This window comes from Trichomonas vaginalis, chromosome IV (assembly GCF_026262505.1).
Source record: "Trichomonas vaginalis G3 chromosome IV, whole genome shotgun sequence".
Lineage (NCBI taxonomy): Eukaryota > Parabasalia > Trichomonadida > Trichomonadidae > Trichomonas > Trichomonas vaginalis.
The window spans coordinates 11,125,559-11,142,752 of NC_067206.1; the positions used below are offsets into that span (position 1 = coordinate 11,125,559).

A 17,194-nucleotide genomic window follows, 5' to 3' on the forward strand; every position below is an offset into this window, starting at 1 on the left:
AAATGAACAAAAACGGAACAGCTAAAATGAATGATAATCAAATTAGAGCAGAAGGTAGAAGGTTATTTAAACGCTTCTATAACATTCCTGATGGTGTTAATCCTAAAACTCGTAGAAGCTATTTAAATGAAGCAATAGATGCATATGAAGGGTTTGACATTTCATCAGAAAGTGAGAGATTAGCGAGAATGTTAAATGTTAATATTGATTTCTATTATTGTGATCCTCAACCAGAAGACGTGGACATAAATAAGGTAGACTTTCCATTAGTGGAATCAATAATGATAGATCCAGAATTTGAAACAGTAAATATTTTATTAACACAGAGTCCATGTGGAAAACTTCACGCTGACAGAATAACAGACGTTGAAGCACTCACCGGCTATAAAGTTTGTCCATATTGTAAAGAAGAAGTTTATTCTATCCGTGATGATCCAGAAAGGAAAAACCAAAGAAGATTTTTAAAGCATTGTGAGAAATGTAAAGAAAATAATGGAAGATTAATTCAAGACGTTCAATTGCAAAAGACCCAGCAACCATATGCACCACATATTACGAAACAGAAGATATATCAGTGGTTATTAGCTCACAATTTGCAGAAATATTATCAACCGACAAGATATTATATTACTTTTGACTTTGAAACATTAGAGACTAAAGAAGAATTACAACTTTCTGAGTGTGCAACTTTGAATGCTTACTTAAAACCATTCATGGTATCATCAACGGTTAAATTAAACGATAAAACATATACGAGGAATTTTTGCTTAACTTCGAGTGATTCTTTTATTTCTGATTGGATTGAGTTTTTATTTTCAACCTGTTCATTAGTTGCTAAATCAAATATTGAACAATATGAAGAATTATTGAAGCCGCAAACGGTGGGGACTTTGTCTCATACATTAAATGAAAAACAGAAGAAAGCATTTAAAGAACTTCTAGATGAGGAATTCAATAAAGTGAATATCATAGGTTTTAATTCGGGAAAGTTTGATTTAAATTTAATTCTTCGTGATTTAAACACTGCAAAATGGAAAATAAAATCAATGCTGGGTTCATCTTCACAATTTAAGCAAATCATTGTAAAGAAAACAAACGTTCCATATGAATTGAGATTTATTGACATCAGAAATTATATAGCGGGTGGGACATTAGACCAATTCACTCAAGATTTCGGAAACAATAAATCACGTGTTAAATCCTTTTTCCCTTATCAATTTATCACATGGGAGAATTACGAAGAAGAATTATATAAAGAGGAACAATTCACGAAAGATTCATTTTATTCAGCATTAACTCAAGAAACTATATCAGATAGTGATTATCAAATATATCTCAATGATGCTAAAAATTTTAAGAATAGATTAGAATATTTTATTCATTATTGCAATAAAGATGTTGAAATTATGATTGACCCAATCGATAAAATTATTGAAGAAACATTTGTTTATAAAATTGATATGCTTCATAATCTTTCTTTATCATCGAATGCTTCAATGATTCGTTACGCTTTAGCATATAAAGACTTTAATCCTAATGAAAAATATCCTGAGGAAGAGATAGAATCAAGTTTTGAATTAACGAAAAAGTATTGGAAATATAAAATTGAATCATATAAGAAACAAGATGAAAAAGCAGAAAGAGATACTAAAAATAATGTTTCAATGGATGATTTTCAATACTATCACGATTTAATCCTTTCATCTAAATGCAAAATGTGTGGTAAAGCGTTTACATATGCAAATAAACCAACATTGGATAGAATCGATAATGAAAAACCACATACCAAAGAAAATTGTCAGTTAATGTGTTGTTATTGCAATATCGTAAAATCAAATAAAGATGAAGATGTTCAACGTTTAAGAATCAATTTAAGAAATTATGCATTAAAAAATAATTTACCAATGACTTTAGATTCAGTTGAAGCTTATCACATTCTCCGTAATGGAATTACTGGTGGTCTATCAAATGTTCAACATCGTGTTAATCTTAAAGGAATCACGCACATTAATAAACTTTCATATAGTCCAGAAACTAAAACTGTATCAAATGAGGACACCACCAACATTATGACTCATTTTGTTGGTGTTGATTTTAATTCATTATATCCTTCATCATTTTCATCTAATCCTCATGATTTCATTCAATATACTGACCATAAAATGTATATGCCGGGAAGATTGAATGGTGTTATCATTTGTGATACAGCAACAAAGAAAGCAAAAGCACAGGGAATTATTAGAAAGAAAAATACTTTATTCGTGGCTGAAGTAAAGGGTCACATTGATGAAAAATACATTAATGATTACATAAACTTTTTACCGATAATAAGAAACTTAGATATTATCACAGATGAAAAAACAATTGGCAGTTTTATGTATAATTACATGAAATCAAACAATCTACCAGTTGACCAGAAACAGAGAAAATTAACTCAGTTAGCATCAACACACAACCAATATCAACCATTTTCTTCTTATTATCATTGGTATCTAATCGACAGATTTCATTTTATCATCGATGACATTCAATCAATTTTAACATTTACTAAAAACACTTGTTTTAATGAATTTGCGAACGAATTTATGAACGAAAGACAAAAGGCTGAATTAGAAGGAAATAAAGGAAAAAGTTTATTTTGCAAGATTTCGCTTAATGGATCATATGGTTACGATGCAATGAATACACAAAATTACGCAAAGACTAAAATAATGAATGCACAGAAGGCACGCATTGCATGTATGTCAAATAAGTTTAAAAACATAAGAGAAATAGGTGAGGATACGTATCAACTGATGCTCAAAGATAGATTTTATAGATGTGAAACATGTTTACAAGAGGCATTCTTCACTTTAGATAATGCTAAATACTGGTATTTGGTTTTCATTTATGATTTTATGTATAAATGCATGGATGTTAATCGTTTTCATTTCATTGAAGGTGATACTGATTCATCTTATTGGGCAATCGCTGGCGATCCAAATCTTCCTAACACTCAAGCATTTCAAGCAATTGTAACCGATAAACAATTTTATGATAAAAACATTTTCAAATTCGCACCTTTTGATTTCTTTTGTTTTGATGAGAAATTTAAACCTAAATTAAAGAATAAAGCTGAAGAAAAAGCACATGAGAAGAAGTTATTGGGTTTAGCAATTGAGAAACAAGGTGATAACATGGTTGCTTTATGCCCCAAGTGTTATACATCATTCAACGGTTCAATTGATGGAAGTGATTTTAAAAAGATTGCACAAAAAATGAAAGGTGTTAGTTTACGACAAAATAAACAATTAACACCTAAAAATTATTTGGATATAATAAATGATAAAGTGATATTTGATGGTCAGAATATTAATTTACAACTTAAAAACAGGTCAATGACTCGCTTAACAATCGGTAAGACTGCATTAACGGGAGCACACACTAAGGCTGTATGTTGTGAAAATGGATGTTGTATGCCATTTATTTAATACAATTTAAAATTTTATTTTTAATGAAATGCCACAGAAGAGACAAAAGGAACCGTTAATAATGGTTTTGATTCTTGATCAAAGAGGTGGGCGCCCTTAAAACATTTATTTTATTTTTATATAAATGGATAATGTAGATTTAAAAATTTTAATTGATGATTTAGTATTTAATCAAAATTTTCTTACTTATTATGAATTAAAAGCATATCTCCAAAAATATGATGAAAATATAACGGGTGATGATATGGATTATTATTATCCATATTATAAAAATGAAATTTTGAAATATCATGATAAAATAATTTCTAAAATTAAAGACAAAATTAAAAATAATGAATATGCAAAGGGAAAAACTAAATCACAACTTAAACAATTGAAAGATTTCAAAAATAAAGTATTAACAGAAGAAGATATTGATGAATTATATAATTTATATAATCCTGAGCCGCAAAAAACAAAGGTGCAAAACGCCCAGGTCATTCAGACCATAAATGAAGCACAAGCTTTAATTTATGATTCATTAGTTAAACCATATTCAGCCCGACTTTTAAATGAAGATCAACTTTTGGAATTCATCCTTCAACATAAACTCGAAGCGGGAAAGTATATCAAACCTTTATATACAGTATATTTAAAACAAATGAATAGAATACATCCAGAATTAATGAAAGGAGGAATGAATTCCAAAATCAAAGCAGATAAAATTAAAGCACTTGCAACACCAAAACCTCCAACAGTAGTACCTCCTCCTCCTCCTTCAGTTAATCCTTCATCATTCACTTTATTATATCCATTTCAAACATTAAAGAAGCAAAAAGATTTTAAAAAGGATTTCAAAATATTAAATAAACCAATTGACCCAAAAATTCAACCGTTAAAGGAAAAATTTAGTCGCCCTTCATTTGCACCATATCCATATTCATACGAAATCGATCATTTAGAATATTCAAAAGGAAACGTTACTTATTTATTTGCCATTAACATTAACACTAGATATTTATATTGCATTCCAGTGAAAGGGAAAACAGAACAGGAAACAAGAAGAGCTATACAATACTTACTAGATCATGAAAGAGTAGATAATATAAGGGGTGATGGTGATAAAGGATTTCAGGCAGCTATGGCTCATTATTTCCCACAAATTAATTTTTACTTTTCATCCTCTCCATATACGTTTCATAATAAAATAGTTGATGCGGTAATGAGAACTCTTAGAGATGTGTTAGGGGTTAACGGTCAGATATACTGGGATGGAAATCATGACTCCATCATACAGCAGTTAGTATATTATTACAATAATACATGGCATAGAACCATAAACATGAAACCGGTGGAAATGAAAAATGATATTTCAAAAGAATGGGAATATATTAGAAAGCAAATGGAAAGGTTAAATGATGTTAAACGTGAACAAATTAATTCGGGGCTCATGAATTTTAAACAAGGGGATAAAGTTTTGATTCATCTCGATTATGGAAAAACTGATAAATCAATGATAAAAAGAAGACGAAGATTTGACACAATAGCTGAATTTGTTAGATATATTAACGGTAATGTATTAGTTGAAGTTAACAATAAATTAATAGAAATTCCGATTTATTTTATTACTCCATTATATTTAAATAATATTTAATTTTTTATTTCGTAAGAAATGAGTGACAACGAAGCAGCCAAGAGTCCAGACGATGAATATAAAAAGAAACTAAACAAAATTAAATCAAAAATATGCTATTACAAAAAGAAGCCGCAATGTGGTGGGGTTGAAAACGATAAAGAGAGGAAAGAAATAATCGAAAAATTAGAAACTTACCGTTCAATCATTAAACTGAGTGAAGCAAAAATAAAAGAATTTAATAGAATAAATAAATTGATTGGAAGAGATGAATTTAATAAAGATGAATTTTTAAACTCAATCCAAATTTAATTTTTTCAGTGCTACCATGTTACCATGAGACAACATGACATTTTGACAACAACATAGGAGGAGGGTATTTATGAATTATTTTTGAAGAACCGAAGGTGCTACCATGTTACCATGTGCTACCAGGTCATTTAACATCTCTGAAAAAATGAGACAACATGACATTTTGACAACAACATAGGAGGAGGGTATTTATGAATTGTTTTTGAAGAACCGAAGGTGCTACCATGTTACCATGTGCTACCAGGTCATTTAACTTCTTTTAAAAATGTTGACAACATGACATTTTGACAACAACATAGGAGGAGGGTATTTATGAATTGTTTTTGAAGAACCGAAGGTGCTACCATGTTACCATGTGCTACCAGGTCATTTAACATCTCTGAAAAAATGAGACAACATGACATTTTGACAACAACATAGGAAATATGATGCAGTCCAAAAATAAAGTTAGTTTTAAAGTTATTTTTATTTTTTTATTCCTATATAAATGACGGCAACAAACAACAACAGCAACTATATCGTTTCTGATGAAAAAGTTATTGATTCATTAGCTGAGGAATTAGTTGTGGCAGAAACTAAAACCCTCAACGAAAGAATTGGTGAAAACAAGATTGATTTACATAACTACCTCAAACATGATGGAGGAAGAGGAAGGAAAACTGGTATGGCTTTATTAGTAAATAAAATTTCGAATTTAACTATTATAGATGTTGATATCAATAAATCGTACAATGATGAACTTAAAGAAACAGTTAGAAAAGACATTCTATCAAAACTTTTGGATAAAGACGTTATAGTTAAAACCGCTTCAGGAGGTCTTCACATTTATTGCAACACTAATTTCTTCTATGCAGTTTCGAACAGAATGATTAAATGCTATTCCTGCAATGATTATGATATTGACATAATGACTTCTATGGCTGATTCAAAGCGTTCATTAGTAGTTATGGCTGATTCAAGAGTTCGCAAGAATGCAACAGAACCAATCAATACATACTCATTCATTCGTGGAAGTTATGACTCGACCATAACCAGAACAGTGAATGATATATTAAATGATTTGAATATTAAGGTAAGAGTTGAACAGAAGAACGAAGAAATAAAGAGTATAATGAATGAAAACAAAGATGTAAACATTGACGATAAACTTGCCCAGAGCATAGTTGATGGCATCTGTGATTTTGAAGTACATAATGACGGTGGAAACATGAATTTAGAAAAAGAAGTTACATTATTCACACTGTTTCAAGCAATTAATTCGTTACCTAATCATTTGATTAATGAAGCATACGATAACGTTTATAACTTCTGCAGTTTAACAGAAAATGCAAAAAGTAATTTTGAAAAAGCACGTAGTAGATATGCACATTTAATGACTTCTCCATTTGTTTTGGTGAAGATTCTAAAACTATATCAAAAGGAATATTATGATGAATATGTTTTGCCATTATTACGTAAGCCAAAAATAACATTTGATATCAAACTTGATGACTCGTTTTTGATAACAGATATTAGACGCAAGGCTGAAAATCATCAGTATAAAAACAGTTCTGAAGTAATTGAGGATTTATCACGTGTAATCCGTTTTGTAGATTGTGGAAACAAATATTTCATTCAAAAGGACTATAATATCCACAACAAAATGAATCAAATATCATTCGTTCTTCAATCAAACATGAAAGAGTCACTTAAAATGATTAAATTATTTAAAGAAGAAGGTAAAACAATAACAGCATGGGACGTACTATTAAATCAATTATCTTCATTAACCGTTAAGGGTGTTTGCTTTAAATCTGATTCCCCAGATGTTTTCTCAACGTTTCAGGGTTATAAATACAACATTCTCGAAAAGCTTGATTACTCAAAAATTGAGATGTTTATGAATTTCATTAAAGAAGCCATTTGTGATAATAACGATGAAGTGTATAAATACCTTCTCGGCTGGATTGCATCAATGATTCAACATCCTGGAATCAAGAATGAAACAGCAATTATTTTGAAAGGACTTCAGGGAACAGGTAAAAACAGATTTACAGACATTATTTCTGAACTTCTCGCTGGTTATTCATGCAAAAACATTACTGAAATAAGTGAGTTAACGGGTAATTTCAATTCAGTAGTTGAGAATAAAATGTTTTTTGTACTTAATGAACTCAAGAATGTAGGTGAAGACAGACTCGCAAACTTCAACGCTTTGAAATCAATTATAACGGATAATGAGATTAGAATTAATGAAAAGAATCAACCCAGAAGAACTGCTCAGAATGTTGCAAACTTCATTTTCGTAACTAACAACGTTTACCCTGTCAAAATTGAAGTTGGAGACAGAAGATACGTGGTTTTAAGGGTCAATGGTAAATTCAAGGGTCAATTTGATTATTTCAAGAATTTGATGAATTCATGCACTAAGGAATTTTATGATAATTTACTGACGTATTTTATGCAATATGACCTTTCATCATTTAATGTACGAATCATACCGATGACTGAAGCCAAACAAGATTTAATAGAATTATCAACAAATCCTTTAGATGTATGGATAAATACACATTATGATGAATTGTGTGCAGGTATGACGTGTGAAAATGCTCTATTCTGCAAACCATCAGACATGAAAGACAAGAATTTCCAAATGAGTATTAAGGATAAATGTGATAGGAAACATAGAAGAATAGACGGTAAACAAACATGGTGTTATGTTTTGAAAGAAGAAATGAAAGGATTATATAAACAGGTTGAACCAAACGATAATGAGGGTTCATTTACTGATGATGAAATACCTGTAAATGAAGCTTTATAAAGTATGATTTGAATTTATTTTTGCATTAATCCTCCTATGCTGTTGTCAAAATGTCATGTTGTCTCATTTTTTCAGAGATGTTAAATGACCTGGTAGCACATGGTAACATGGTAGCACCTTCGGTTCTTCAAAAATAATTCATAAATACCCTCCTCCTATGTTGTTGTCAAAATGTCATGTTGTCAACATTTTTAAAAGAAGTTAAATGACCTGGTAGCACATGGTAACATGGTAGCACCTTCGGTTCTTCAAAAACAATTCATAAATACCCTCCTCCTATGTTGTTGTCAAAATGTCATGTTGTCAACATTTTTAAAAGAAGTTAAATGACCTGGTAGCACATGGTAACATGGTAGCACCTTCGGTTCTTCAAAAACAATTCATAAATACCCTCCTCCTATGTTGTTGTCAAAATGTCATGTTGTCTCATTTTTTCAGAGATGTTAAATGACCTGGTAGCACATGGTAACATGGTAGCACCTTCGGTTCTTCAAAAACAATTAATTATTGAATAACCCGAAACCATTAACGTAAACATATATTTTTGGTCGTTTATGATAAAAATAAATGGTTCATTTACTCACAATATTTTTGTACAAAACGACCCCAAACTTTTAACTTCTTTTCTGCAGTTTCTAATGCTATCTTAGCGAGTTCATATTCTCTAAATTCTCTCTTTAAATCTTCTTGTTCCCATTGGTCTAGTTCGTATGGAGAATCTCTACAACCATAACATATCTCACGTTCGTGTTCTAATTGTTTTTCACACATTTTTCTAACTTCTTCTTCAAACAAATGTTTAGTATTCTCTACTGTATCTTCGAGTTCTTCTTCATCTAATTTCTCATGAACTTTCTTGTCTATGGAGTCCATAATATCTTTGACATAAAATGCATACTTTACAGAGCACCATTCAGCAACAAAATGAACGAGGTCAGGATGTATGTAAATACCTTTGAATTCATTTATAACGCCCTTAGTAAGCTCATAAAATGCTTGTTTTGAGGTTGAGCCACTTTTGGCTCGACCGTATTCATTCATCCAAAACTCAATAATTTCCTGCATTTTAGTACTATTGAGAAATCTGTTTAAATGGTTTAACCTTCCCACTTCTCTTACCATCTTTGTTGCATTAATGTAACCATCCTTGTCTCTACGTAAGACTTCAATACCATTATAAGTGCCTTTTGTGAATGTTTCACCATTAGATTTGTTCGTGAACGTCTGTGCTTCGACCGACATTTCTGTTCTTACATACAAAATAAAAAATAAAAATAAATAAAGTTGAGGTGAAGAGGTGAGATCTCACCTGTTTTTTATGATAGCACTGAAATAAAATTTTGTTATTAGTTATTTTATCATCATTTTATTAAGTTCATCTTTAGTTAATAATTTGAATGGATTCACTAATGTTCCACCTTGAGTCACAACACCTGCCCCGGCTAATTGTGAAGAACCTGGGATAAGTACTCCATGAAATGATTTCATTGGTATCATTAATTTAGAAATAGTTGGCTTAATTATTTTTGTCATTTATACTAAAATAAAAATTTAAATTATACCGTTCGCTCTTTTGGAGCTCAGGACTTTCAGTCCGTTCTAAAGTTTGTTTCACAAACATTGAGCGTTCATTGAACTCTATACCATGCGAATACAGTCATAAATGGTGGCATGTATTCTTTACTTTGTCCCGTTGTTTGTGTATATCCTGAAACGAAATGTGTATGGTTTCCTTCTCCCTGAGTGTCACTCCAGTAACAATTTATAGCAAACTTAACATCATCTTTAACATCATATACTTTACCTTTTGTCATTCCTGACCAATCCCAATATCTATGCTTATGCCAACCCGCTTGAGATGTACTTAAATCTATGTAATGACTGTGTGCAGGTAAATTTTCACCTGAAATCGTTTTACTTCCACCTGTTTCCTTTGAAGAGTTTGCACAATACAAAAACCTGTCGACTACTTGTTCCCATACACCAACACCAAACATTACTTGAGGACCTCTTGCATCCATAGATGTATAAATAGAACCTACTGGGTTCATTAAATCAAACATATGAGATATTATAGGATTGTCTCTTTTGAACTTAAAATATAGTGCAACTATTTCAGGTTTCTTCTGGTTTGTGTTAGAATATTTTTTATAATATAATCTTATGTTTTCAGGGTAGGTAAAATCTTGACTATAATATTTATTTCTGTCATCTGTATAATAATATACTATTCTCGTTTTTTCTATTGCATTATATCTTTTATATCTATAATAATCTAAATATAATGTTAGCTTTTGTTCATCTACATATGGTGTTCTGTTGTCATCTCCATAGTCATAATAATATGGTGCTGGAGCTGGGTCAGGCAATGTCATATCTACCATTTCATAAACTCTTAAATATTTCTTTTGTTCGTCTCCATATAAGTTTAAGTAGCAGTTGTTGTCTAATGGAACTTTAACTTGTGTTCCATCATTCTTTTTATAGCTTACATACATTTCATTGTTATTTTTCGGAATGAGTTTACACCGTGTACCATTTTTTAAGGATTGTACAAACTGCCATCTAAAATATTTATTTTCTTCATTGACAGAAAAGTCACCAACAATAGTTTCAATATTTTTTGTTCCTATCAAACTTTGGTATATTTCGTTAACATATGTTTTATCCGCCTTCTTCTCTAACTCACTATCCACATATGTTTTATCCGCCTTCTTCTCTAACTCATCGTTAACATATGTTTTATCTGCCTTAAGGTCTAAACATCCTGAAACCCATCCTGTATCAGCTTTAACTTTAAAAGTCTCAAATGTCCATTCATGATACCATTCAACCTTTTCTTTAATTTCATTATCTTTTTTATCAACATAAACCAAATTTGCCTTCTTATTTAACTCACTATCCACATATGTTTTATCCGCCTTCTTCATTATGTCATTTAGGAAACCTTTTATGAATTCCTCATTTAAATTAAATCTTCCAATCTTCAAAACTTTAGGAAATGCATTTAATGCGTAATATCTTTGTTCTTCTGGTGGAATTGATGTTATATCATCCATTATTCCTTTAATTTTTGAATTCATAAATAAAATTTCTTTTATATTTGATATCACTGCACCACCTTTGCAAACGAATTCGAAATGGTCATTTTTCAATACTATCTCCAAATCTCCATATTTCAACCTTTGCGTTTGTTCTGCCATCTTCGAATTATATGCATATATGGCGTATGTAATGGTCTGAAGGACCTGGGTGCTTTGTGCCTTAAGTTGTTGTGGTTGCTGTTGTTTAATCGTTTATTATGATTTAAAAATAAATATTTAATCCGTTATCTCATCAGCTATTTTTTCTATTTGAAATTGCCATAATATTTCATTCATAAATTCTAAATCACAATCAAATAGGTCAGTTATTCTAAATTTAATATTTGATAAATCTTTTGAATGAAGAATAAATGAATTCCCGGATAATTGAAACGGATATGATAAAGAAAATGTGTTTAAGTTGATGGATAAAATGTTTTGTATTGATGGGTAAGAGTTAGGGTCTAATGTTTGATGTGAAAATCTCATTGGGGTATTAACTTTATCACATTTGATTAAAATGAAATTGGAACCAGTGTCAGAATACAAAACATCCCCAGCATCTTTTTCAAAATTTAATATCCCCAACAATGAACGAAGATGAGGAGTACAAAATTTAATTTTCAGCGGAAATTTAATAAGGTTATTTATTTCATCAAGTTCAAAAAGTTTATCAGGTTTTGATTTAAAATTTTCTTCATACCATACGATAAATGATTCATTTAAATAACTTAAAATCATGTTAATATCCCATTTCGCTATCATATTATTTATATACATATCATACGTTTTTTCATGGTCATCTTTAATAAATGATATATAATCTGAAGGGTCTAAAAGAATGGGATTAAATTTACCACTCACAGAAACGAGAGTAACATTATAAATTCCGCTAACTGTTAAATTTAATTCACAGCTATTATTCGAAATAATATTGATAATTGACATTTTTATTACGATTAAAAATATGGTAAAGCGTTATTTTCCAGTGATAAATAAAACTAGAATAAGATTACCTCAAGAATTCATAAATTCAACGAATAAGAAATTCATTCATGTTATAAATTTTAGTGTTTTCAGAAAATATGAGTCAGTGTCATATTCATCAACAGGTTATATTTCACTTCATTCAAATTTAGTTCAATCAAACCCATATAATGACCATTTCATAAGATTTTCAGATGGTATTAAAAATGTAATTGATAGATTAAAATATGAACAGATTGACAATATCGAATTTTTGGAATTTTGGTTTAAATATCCCGATGGAAAAAAGATTGAAGTTAAAGATAAAGCTGATACTATAACAAAAACAATTACAATGACCGATCCGGATAGTGGGGAACAAAAAAAATAAAACAAACGATAGAAACTGGTGAAAGGTCAATTATTATTGATTATGATTCAAAGGATTATTATTCAATAATGTTAATGCTTGAATATTAAATAGCCTTAACAAAGAATTTTTTAAGTGATATTTTATATTCATCAACTATTTTATTATAAATATTATTATATGTTAAATGAAGTTCAGTTGTTGTTCCATTCTTTGTTATCTTAATTGTGCTAATATCCTTTATAGGATTTATTTTTGCAACTGTTCCGCAGCATGAAACCTCATCATCTATGAAAAATTGAATCTTAACGTCTGAATCTTGAACATCACAAAGAATGGCGATAATGTGAATTAATGATTCATAAGGTAAAATAATTAAACCAGATTGGTCAATTAAATTTATTATTGAATCATAATTATTAATTATTATATCACGGTAAATTTTCATTAATTCAGAATTAATATCTATTTTATATGGGTTCTCGATGTTTGATGAAAGAGGTGGGGGGTATGTTGGATAAGTGGGAATTTCAACGGGTTCTTTACCGGGTTCAGATAAAATGATTGGGTCTCCATTCTCATGGTTTTCTTCATTCTCCTCATTCTTCGGTAAGTCACGAGTTAATAAATTTGGTTGAGTTGCTGACCTTGTTAATTCAGGGCTAACATTAACTTTAACATTTTGAATAATTCGTGATTTATCATCATTTACGTTATAACCAACCGTAATCTCTGCTTTTGCGTTAGTGTTCTTTTGACTAGTGAAACGTCTTCTCATTTATATTCGAATAAAAAAATATATTTAAACTTTTATTTTGCTGGAACTTTTGAATCTATTATTCCCTGTATTTGTTCATGAAGTTGATTTTTAACATCTTTTTGAAGACCAGCAACAATATGAACTAATTCCTTCATTCCATCGGGAACTTTCATAGTTCTATTATATACACCTCTTTTGTTTGTCCCTTGTTTTAATGGAACCTGTAGAAGATTTGCTATTTCTGTCATGTTTAATTATAAATAAAAAATAAAAATTAATTGTAAAAAAGTTAATCAAATTTAACACCTCCTTTATTTAAATCAACTATTATTTTTCCATGTTCACCTAATTGCTGATATTGTGTGTAAAGTTCATTAATACTCATTGGTAAATTCACTTGATAAAGCATAACGTTCAACTGTTGACGACTAAACCCACCGAAAATGAAAAGTGTTGATAGATTTGATTTAATGTTTGTGCTTAATGCTTTGAAATATTGAACAGCCATAAAGAATGAACACTGAATGTGTCGACATTGAGTTAATAACTGATTAAAATATGATTTCTCATTTGTTATTAGTTTTGATTTCACTGCATCATCTAGAAAAATGAGTGAATGCAAAAATTCTCTATCAAAATTTGAAATAGAAAGTGTTTCAAATAATTCATCCCGTTGTTTATCAATAATTTTATCCTCTAATCCTTGCTTTTTGATTGTATTATATAATTCTTTATACATTAAAAAGTTTTTTAAATAATCTTCTGCTTCTTCTTGTGATAAATAAATAATTGGAATTTTGATTAAATGCTTTAAAGATTCAAATGTATCATCTGAAGGTGAACCTGAACGGTTGATATAAATTAACACATGTGAATGGGGGGAAGTGTTAGCAATAATGATAATTTGTTTTAATATCGTTAATGTTTTACCTTTATTTTGTTTACCAATTGCTGCAGTGATTGAATTTAAGTAACATTCAGAATATGGAATTTTCATTAATTTTTCCTTAGATAAAGCATTTCTATTATCACTCAATGCTTCATTAATCATATCATCTATGTATGTATTATATACTCCTGCTAATTCTTCATAAGGAGTGTATGAATTTAAATCCATTTAATCAAAAATAAATTTATAATTTTAAACATTTCTATTCATCAATATTTCATCATATGAACTTCTATACTGTGGTGGTGTACCTGTTGGATGATATTTCAAACCTTCATCCGGTGTCCACGTCCAATATGTAGTCCTAGTAAACCAAACCTGAGGAGGATTTGTCACCTTTGAACAGTAAGTGTCATTTTCACCCTGAATGATTGGATAAGCTTTCACTTGTACTGTAACTTGTGAGTTGAAAGTTTCTAATCCATCAAAGAATATACCCGCTCCATCACGTTGAACTGGAATAGTGCATAAGAATGAAGTTTGGTCTTTCCATGTTCTAGCTAATGGCGTGCCATCATCATCATTCAGTGGTCTAGTTAATGAGTCCTCGTATTCTTCCGTGCATTCATTCACTCCATCTAAATCAGAAGCTTGAAGCATACGTGTAAAGAATATGTCACCCACTGTGGTCATCGCTTGATCGGGGAAGTTTCTGGAATCTATAGTGACCTGAAGACCTCGAAGCATTGGATTTTCTAAAACTGTTCTTTGCATTGCATTCTTCGGAAATGCTAACACAACATCTGTAACATTATGAAGAGCGTATGAGAAATCTGAGCTAATACCTTCAGGAGTGATGCAACCTCCATTTAGTGAACGAACGTCAATATGTTGAGCTGGAATCATGAATGGATCTTCCTTACTGAATAAACGTGGTATTGCTTTAACTGATTCTTCAATTAAACCGTATCCTGGTGTAATGCATTTATCCTCTAAAACTTCCATCTTTGTGCATGAAATAATAACGTTATCAACTGTTGCGTCAGCAGATGTAGCGGCTAAGCTTGTAATTAATTTGGCAGGAAGTCCGATTTGTTGGAATTTGCGATCATATTTATAAACATGATTCATAATCTTTTCATAATTTTCATCAGTTATCTTTTCATAAACGTAATTTTGTAAATCAGCAACTCTTAACGGGTCAACCTGACAAAATACTAAAGTATCCCTGAAAACATAATATTTAAGAATGATATCACCAAATGATTTAGGATAATCATCAAACGCCTGAAATGCTAACAAATCATTTACCGGAATAATCATATCAAAAGTGACATCAACTTCTTCATTTGCTTTCTTGAAAACTTCTGAAGGATCAATATATTTACCACATACTGAGTTATCATATTTTTGAACATTATTATATAACGAATGAACAAACTTTTTAACTTTCCTTTCTGATTTTGGTTTATATGTTGCAAATGCGAAAGATTCACGGGCGCAATCCATCTGAAGATAACCAGCATCACCTCTTTCAGTTTCTACTTCTAATTGTTTAAAGCTTTGATTTGATGATTTGTAACCAACGAATAAACGCATGCATTTAAAAGCGGTATCACATGTGAAAGCTTTATTTGAAACTAGAGTTGCTTTAACTTTGCGTTTAATATATGTGTCACCTAATTGGTTCACATCATGAGCCGGATTTGTAATTCTTAAATGAGTTTGTTTATCATCAAAATATGGAGCATCAGAGTCATAGCATGAACTTTCAAGTTCTCTATAATATCTTCTACCATCATTCTTTGCGAATATTTCATTTATCTTTTCGAATGAATGAAATACATTTCCATTAATCGGTTTAGTGTTTGGCACCAAATAGTTAGTCGTCATTTTATTAATAAATAAAAAATCAAAATTAAAAGATAGAAATGAATTTTTTAATTTTAATGAAATAATCAACTATGGCTGCAGGTATATTTAAGAAACTGTGGGATAGAGTAAAAAGAGGAGCGAGTAAAGTTTGGGAAACATTGAAGAAGGGAGCAAATTGGATATTTAAGAATAAAGAAGCAATTAGTGACGTTGCTGAATCAATAACACCAAAAGCTGCCCCAATAAGAGAAATTTTAAATAAAGGAGAAAAAGTTTATCAAAGACTACAACCGATACTAAGATAAAAATAATATTTATTTATTTTTCCACTATCTACCTCCTATTTTATTAAGTATTCCTTCAGCAATTCCACCAACTGCGTTACCTGCTTGTGCTCCCATCGCTGGATTACCTGCTTTAGTACCTAATACACCACCTATGATAGTTCCTGCCGTTTTCGCTACTGGTGCCAAAAAGTTTGCAACAGGTTTAATAACCTTTTTATAAACCCAACCTGCAGCTTTCTTAATTCCATCCCATAATTTTTTAAAGAATCCTGCCGCCATTTCTGATTTAATATTAATTAAAAAATTCATTTTCATCACTTATATTCTAATTTTTATTTAATGTTAAATGAAACCGATTTTAAAAATAAATGAAACAGAGGAGGAAGAAATAAATGAAAGTGAAAATGTTCAACAAAAAATAAACGTTGTTAAACCAATTACTGAAATAAAAATTTTTTCATCTGTTGAAGAATTTAATGACTATTATGCTAATAATAAAAAATTATTTGAAGAATTGACAACGTGTAAATTGAATAAAATGTTTAAAGTTGATGGATTCAAAATTTCAAAAATAAAAGGAGTGGTTAGTTTGAAATCTATTCCTCAATCAAGAATCACCCTATTAATGAAAATTGATGATTTAACAAAAAGAATAGAAGAGATTGAAGAAAGAATGAATCAAATAATTGATTTCATAAATTCAAATAATCATTAGTTTCAATTTCTTTTTCTCGTTTATGAGGTCTTTGATTATGACTCCATTGATTCCA

General features: G+C 30.2%; 10 protein-coding genes across 10 annotated transcripts, besides 1 other annotated feature; 4 read left to right on the plus strand and 6 right to left on the minus strand.

Annotated features, from left to right (window-relative positions):
- Positions 1-14,364: part of a mobile genetic element that runs on past the window's edge.
- TVAGG3_0070150 (DNA/RNA polymerases family) lies at positions 282-3,470 on the plus strand (the record flags this gene model as incomplete). The annotated part of the gene is made up of 1 exon (XM_051221673.1): positions 282-3,470. The coding sequence occupies one exon, from the start codon at positions 282-284 to the stop codon at positions 3,468-3,470; it is 3,189 nt and encodes a 1,062-aa protein (XP_051106659.1).
- TVAGG3_0070160 (integrase core domain containing protein family) lies at positions 3,595-5,103 on the plus strand (the record flags this gene model as incomplete). The annotated part of the gene is made up of 1 exon (XM_051221674.1): positions 3,595-5,103. One exon carries the CDS (start codon positions 3,595-3,597, stop codon positions 5,101-5,103), a length of 1,509 nt encoding a protein of 502 aa, XP_051106660.1.
- On the plus strand, positions 5,882-8,194 carry TVAGG3_0070170 (uncharacterized protein; the record flags this gene model as incomplete). The annotated part of the gene is made up of 1 exon (XM_051221675.1): positions 5,882-8,194. The coding sequence occupies one exon, from the start codon at positions 5,882-5,884 to the stop codon at positions 8,192-8,194; it is 2,313 nt and encodes a 770-aa protein (XP_051106661.1).
- TVAGG3_0070180 (uncharacterized protein) lies at positions 8,771-9,436 on the minus strand (the record flags this gene model as incomplete). Its single annotated transcript, XM_051221676.1, has 1 exon — positions 8,771-9,436. The coding sequence occupies one exon, from the start codon at positions 9,434-9,436 to the stop codon at positions 8,771-8,773; it is 666 nt and encodes a 221-aa protein (XP_051106662.1).
- On the minus strand, positions 9,823-11,253 carry TVAGG3_0070190 (phage tail repeat-like family; the record flags this gene model as incomplete). Its single annotated transcript, XM_051221677.1, has 1 exon — positions 9,823-11,253. The coding sequence occupies one exon, from the start codon at positions 11,251-11,253 to the stop codon at positions 9,823-9,825; it is 1,431 nt and encodes a 476-aa protein (XP_051106663.1).
- Positions 12,720-13,391, minus strand: TVAGG3_0070200 (uncharacterized protein; the record flags this gene model as incomplete). The annotated part of the gene is made up of 1 exon (XM_051221678.1): positions 12,720-13,391. One exon carries the CDS (start codon positions 13,389-13,391, stop codon positions 12,720-12,722), a length of 672 nt encoding a protein of 223 aa, XP_051106664.1.
- TVAGG3_0070210 (uncharacterized protein) lies at positions 13,424-13,621 on the minus strand (the record flags this gene model as incomplete). The annotated part of the gene is made up of 1 exon (XM_001324288.1): positions 13,424-13,621. The coding sequence occupies one exon, from the start codon at positions 13,619-13,621 to the stop codon at positions 13,424-13,426; it is 198 nt and encodes a 65-aa protein (XP_001324323.1).
- A 150-nt stretch (positions 14,365-14,514) lies between the features above and the next one.
- On the minus strand, positions 14,515-15,861 carry TVAGG3_0070220 (uncharacterized protein; the record flags this gene model as incomplete). Its single annotated transcript, XM_051221679.1, has 1 exon — positions 14,515-15,861. The coding sequence occupies one exon, from the start codon at positions 15,859-15,861 to the stop codon at positions 14,515-14,517; it is 1,347 nt and encodes a 448-aa protein (XP_051106665.1).
- A 365-nt stretch (positions 15,862-16,226) lies between these two features.
- Positions 16,227-16,442, plus strand: TVAGG3_0070230 (uncharacterized protein; the record flags this gene model as incomplete). Its single annotated transcript, XM_001324286.1, has 1 exon — positions 16,227-16,442. The coding sequence occupies one exon, from the start codon at positions 16,227-16,229 to the stop codon at positions 16,440-16,442; it is 216 nt and encodes a 71-aa protein (XP_001324321.1).
- A 24-nt stretch (positions 16,443-16,466) lies between these two features.
- Positions 16,467-16,703, minus strand: TVAGG3_0070240 (N-acetylmuramoyl-l-alanine amidase family; the record flags this gene model as incomplete). Its single annotated transcript, XM_001324285.1, has 1 exon — positions 16,467-16,703. One exon carries the CDS (start codon positions 16,701-16,703, stop codon positions 16,467-16,469), a length of 237 nt encoding a protein of 78 aa, XP_001324320.1.
- Positions 16,704-17,194: the final 491 nt, after the last annotated feature.